The sequence below is a fragment of the Antrostomus carolinensis genome, unplaced genomic scaffold (genome assembly GCF_000700745.2).
Source record: "Antrostomus carolinensis isolate BGI_N321 unplaced genomic scaffold, ASM70074v2 scaffold18758, whole genome shotgun sequence".
NCBI classification, from domain to species: domain Eukaryota; kingdom Metazoa; phylum Chordata; class Aves; order Caprimulgiformes; family Caprimulgidae; genus Antrostomus; species Antrostomus carolinensis.
In genome coordinates, this window is record NW_010335268.1 from 1 (window position 1) to 5,448 (window position 5,448).

At 39.3% G+C, this 5,448-nt stretch overlaps 1 protein-coding gene across 1 annotated transcript in view; it reads left to right on the forward strand.

The window, feature by feature from the left end:
• Positions 1–52: 52 nt before the first annotated feature.
• The window catches only part of ALKAL2 (ALK and LTK ligand 2), a gene marked incomplete at its 5' end in the record, with an annotated part of 5,622 nt that continues 226 nt past the window's right edge, over positions 53–5,448 (forward strand). Inside the window, 4 exon segments of the mRNA XM_010174498.2 lie at positions 53–126; positions 129–447; positions 2,982–3,035; positions 3,148–3,228. Coding sequence (XP_010172800.2) covers positions 53–126; positions 129–447; positions 2,982–3,035; positions 3,148–3,228 — 528 coding nt within the window.

Sequence of the window (5,448 nt, forward strand, 5' to 3'; positions counted from 1 at the left end):
GCCCGGCGCGGAGCCTTGCGTGACCTGCAGCCTGCGCGCTTCTCTCCTGTAGTGTTTCCGACTTCAGCCCCACGAGTCTCCCCACCGCCGACCCACCCCCGTTTTTCTCTTGCAGTGACAGCGGAGGCCTCCCACAGCAGCGGGTCCTTCCTCGCCATCTGCCCGTGCACCCCGCGGCTCAGGCTGCCATGAGTGGACTGAGGTCTCCTGGGCTGCTGGGGCTGGTGCTCTTAATGCTCTCAGCAGGACATTGCAAAGAGAAAACTGACTCCACAGATTTGGAGAACAGGCGAAGTCTCTTGAATCTGATCATGGAGATCATTCAGGAACTGAAAAGGTACCACCTGGAGAAGGACAGTGGGGTGCAGTACTTCTCCAAGCATGACTATAACGTAGATCGGAGGGAAGTGGCTGACTACGGAGGGTATCAGGATGAGCAGAGAGTTGGTAAGTCACAGTCCATGACTTTAGGACATTTTATTTTTATTTTTTTTTGTAGAGTGCCTTGGTGAATCACACATCACATCAGGTTACTAATTTTATGTCAAGAATTCATCGCTCAAAATACCTGCAGATTCCCTTTGGTATCAGAAACTGACACAGATGGCAAATTTGGAATAGAAAAACTCCATTCACATCTCAGAGTCTCTTATTCTCTGGATAATGTGCTCGACTGAAAGTCCGACTTGCTGTGTGTTGGCTTTCAACAAAAGCTGTTAATAAGGGAAAAGACTGAAATGGGCTAAGATCAAAGAAATAAGGGATGAAAATGCTCTTTTTTCCCTGGAAGTCTACTACTTTTAAAAATGTGTTTGGTTTAAGTGTTTCTTGGAAATGACCCTAGGAAGAATTCCCCTGCAGGTCCACAGTATGTCCTTGTAGATCTCACATCTAGAAGTCTTTCCTGCAGCTCAGCTTCATTAAACTTTTTGCCCTGCTTGTTAGTCCCTTCTGTTCTCTGGAGGTAGCGCCTTTGAAATAGTAGGGAACTGAAACAGTGTACTCCTCTGTCACTGTACAAGCTGTGACCACTCTGGGACACCCCTGCAGTCCCTCTCCTCATTTGAATGGCTCTTCTCTGTCCTCCAGTGGCAGCCCAGGCTGGTTTGTAAGACGTTCAGGGTTGTACAGAGCGGTCCGGAAGCAGTTGTACCAAGCCACATAGCGATGGACAGTTACCGCTCGGTTTCATGATGTACTTCTGTGCATCCAGTTGAAAGTTGATTTGGCTTCTCCAGTTGCCATGTCTAATTTTGTGTTCACTGTCACTCCCAAACCCTTACAGCATTACTGCTGCTCATTTTACCCCTCCTACTGAAAGTGAGTTTCTGAATGTTTTCTAGCAGAGTCTACTAACCTTTTTCCAAACTGTCTTTCATTTTGCTAGTATGCTATTTATTTTACCTTTATTGATCTCAAAAAGTTTCATTGTACCTTTTCTTCATTCTCATTCATATTCAAATATCCTCACAATTTGCATTTGGTGGTGGTTGTTGTGAAAATGTTACTTCTCCATCTGGATGATTAATGAATATACAAAGGAAGGCAATTTTGTTTCACTTAAGATCAGCATAGTGAGAACATTGTGGTTTATAAAAGTTGAAAAGTTAAAGAGGCCAGACTAAGCAGAGAACCCTGATCTGCTCAACTCTCAATCTCAATGTGGAACACAGGCATGGTTTTTGGCCACCCTACATCAGCGTATTGGTGCAAAACGTCTGGTTGGTGCTGAACAGTTTTCTTTGTAAATAATAAACCTACTTCAGAGCAGATTAAAGGATAAACCTGCTTCGGAGCAGATTAGTTGGTAGCGGTGTCATTGGCTCCTAAGCAGGATTTTTCATTCTCTTATCATAATGGAGTTATTCCCAGCAACTCTGAAAAGGAACTACCTTAGAGTCTTTCATTTCAGTTTTGGCATCACTTTCCCAGTGAGCCTGTCCCATGGGAAATTTCTGAGTGAAGTATGTGTGTTTTTAATGCTCTTCATGACATAATTAGGTCAAATATGATAAGGTCAATTTTACTTACACTGACTAAAGTTAGAAGTAAATGAAGAATGACTTTCGAGAAGTGTCTAACCTCACAAGTGAATCAGATCTGTATGGAAATGCTCTCTGCTTTATATCTGATAAGAGGTGCCAGGGGAATGAAAAAGGCTGCTCAGGCATTTATGGTCAAATAAATAAAGCACCATGTAGTGTATCATACCCAATCAGCACTAAGCCATCAGCCTAGAGTCCGTAACAGAAAGCAATCAAAGATAACTGTAAATCAGGAAGACACAAGCAAGGGTTACGGCTAAAATGGATTTCAGTAAACCAGTTTCATTTTGCCATCTGCTGAACACAAAACGCAAGGCGGTAAACCACAAACACAGGGAGCCAGAAGAGGGCAATTTGCTTGGGATCATTTCCTGTGAATTTTATTTACTGCTAGAGGGGGAAAAAAAAAAAAAGATTCCTGTAAGATCAATCTAGTTTCATGATTACAGCAGGACAGTGCTTGTACAGACATACCTGTGACAGAAGAGTGGAGACATTTGCATAAGAGAGTTCGAAGACACTAAACCAAACTGAATATATCTTTGGGCCTTTACCACCAGCGGAATATGCCATTTCTGAGCAACCATGAACTAAAATTTCTGGAAGAATTTAAATCTAGGTAAACTTCATAATGTAATTCATAGAGAGATAAAATCCGACTCTTAGTTAATTGTCAGCATTAATGACTGTACACCTAACAGACATTACTTGTTTCATCACCACAGTGTGCTTCACAGCGCATTTTCGTAAAACTTCTTATGTAAAACAAATGCTTGCAATTTGGCCTACTGTATGCAAAGGTCTTTTGACCTCTGTGCATCTGTCAATATGTAGTGGTGATGTTTGCTGGACAGGGTTTATTCCCTTTCCTCATACTATGCTTGGCAAGCATAGTTCCAGTGCAGCAGATTGACTATTCTTTTTTCTGTACAACAGAAATAGTTCCCAGAGATCTGAGGATGAAAGACAAGTTCTTAAAGCATTTAACAGGTATGTTTTAATTTTGCATTGGTATCCATCATTTCACATACATAACATAAGTTGCGCTCTTCTTCCTGTGAGCTGTGGTGATTCATAACTTATTTTTTTCTTTATATTTCAGGTCCACTCTACTTTAGCCCAAAATGTAGTAAACACTTTCATCGGCTGTATCACAATACAAGGGACTGCACCATCCCAGCATGTAAGTGCCAAAACCAGAGACTTTCATAAAACAACAGAAAACTGTAGAATTGAGTAACTCTATGAGATACCAGTACTGATACAGTGTTAGAATATATTCCTTGCAATGAAGAATTTGGAGTGCTCTGCAATGTTCTAAGTAGGCTTTATGGTGTTGCTAGAGCCACAGTGGCACTGCAGTGAGGAAAACACAACTTTTTCACTGCAAATCCACTGTGTAGAATGGCTGTAAACACTGCTTCCTTGGGTACCGATGTGTATGCCTCTGTTCCAAACCAAAGGTGTTTGCTTTTCACAGAAACACATTACTCCTCTTGCAATTATCCCATTATCTAATTTCTAGTGCTGCAAATTCAAGATAGGATCCAAAATCCAGGTGGGGCTATTGCCTATTTCCTTTTCATTGATTATTTCTATAGAACATTTTTCATAGACATTTTATATTTTCACTGTTCAGTTACCAATCTACCGGTGGTGTTGACAGCAAATCTTTGCAACCCTTGTCTTCAGTGAATTACAAAAGTATAACTTCCTAAGGCTTATTAAAAAAAAAAAAAAAAAAAAAGTGCTGATGGACACAAATAAGCAATTTCAGCTTATGATATCTCATCAGTGTTGGCAGCACAGGGAATTTTTAAAAAAAATCATTTACATTTATCAGTCAGTAGATGTGACTCCAGATTCATACTGAGGTGGACCTGTTGAGTAAGCAGATGCTATTTTAGTACAGCCTTTTCAAAATGGAAGCACACTTTATTTTACTTGTCTGAGGTCAACCAGTTGGGTCAGTAGCAGAGCTGGGAATAGAAACAAGAGTTACAGATTCCAAGTTTCAAGTATTAACAAGTATTTCAGCCCAATATATTTTAAAGGCATATTTGGTAAGAATTGCAGACTTTTTCCCTATTTGTAAGGCTTCAGATTAAAAATACTTTTGAAAGACAAGGATTTATAGATAATGGCTAAGCAGATCACGTTCCGTTTACATGGATGGAGATGGAAGCTGTTCATAGCTAGTCAGTTTTGACCAAGCAAATGGTCACATTATCTTTTGCATAAGGATCACAACACAAACATCATTTGACTCAGCGTTGAGTATTCCAAGCTGTGAAGCTAAAAACTAGTTGGTCTTGAAGTCTGAATTAGCCTTTTCCTCCTGTCAGGTGAGATACCCAGCACCATAATGTCTGGATAATGGTGGATAATTTGTATGAATGGCAATTACAGCATATCTGTGCTGTGAGTTAGGGATTGTTAACACTGCACCTCTAGGAAACATTAGATGTAGTTACTCATTAATGAAATAACGCCTAACAAAAATCAACATCACTCACTGGACTGGACTGACTAGCATATTCTTAAAGCAACTTTCTTCTAGGAAAATGAGATAAACAACTTGTTTTAATTCTTCATGCGCAGTATAATGCTACTTTTTTATAATATCCTGATTTCAGGTAATACTGTTGATTCTGTGTAGAAATTCAAAGCATCTATGATGCTGCAACTTGAGGGCAGTCTGTACAAAAGCATTTAGTTGGCATACCTTCTAGTACTTTGTACAGCATAATAGCATTTGCACCTAAAAAGTAAATTTCCTGTGTTGTCTGTCCATAACCAACTTCCACAAAATTTGCTTTCAGTTTGCCACATTAAAGAAAAAAAAAATGTCTTGATTAATTTTGTGGTTTTGCATTGGTTCTGCCCCTTATTATGAATGCATCAAAAAGCAGAAGGTACCTAAAATAAGAATGACTAACAATAGGACTGTTATATAAAAAAGAGTTTTACTAGTTTAAGATGAAACTCGATACAGTTTTGAATGAATTTGTACAATGTGGTCACCTACTCAGGCTGGACTTAATATTCCTATGACTAGTCAATGTTATTTGTCTAATTTCAGAGGTTTTTCAGGAAGAAAATTAGTTGGAGAGTTAAATTACTTAATATTAAGTAAGTTGACAGACTTGCTCACTGAGGGCTGGATTTCAAAGATGGATGAGCACTAGTTATTCTTCCTCTAGTATGGAAATACTACAGTCACATGTTTAGAGCCCACATTTAAGCAGACACAGATGTATAAGTTTTCATACATATATACACTTAGAGAGCCTCCAAGCACATTTGTGATATTTGTTTATAGATAGTAGGTATGCAGAAGTCAGTTGCATAGTTACATGTACTATTAGACGTGGCTTTCAGTTACACAATTTCTACACACTCT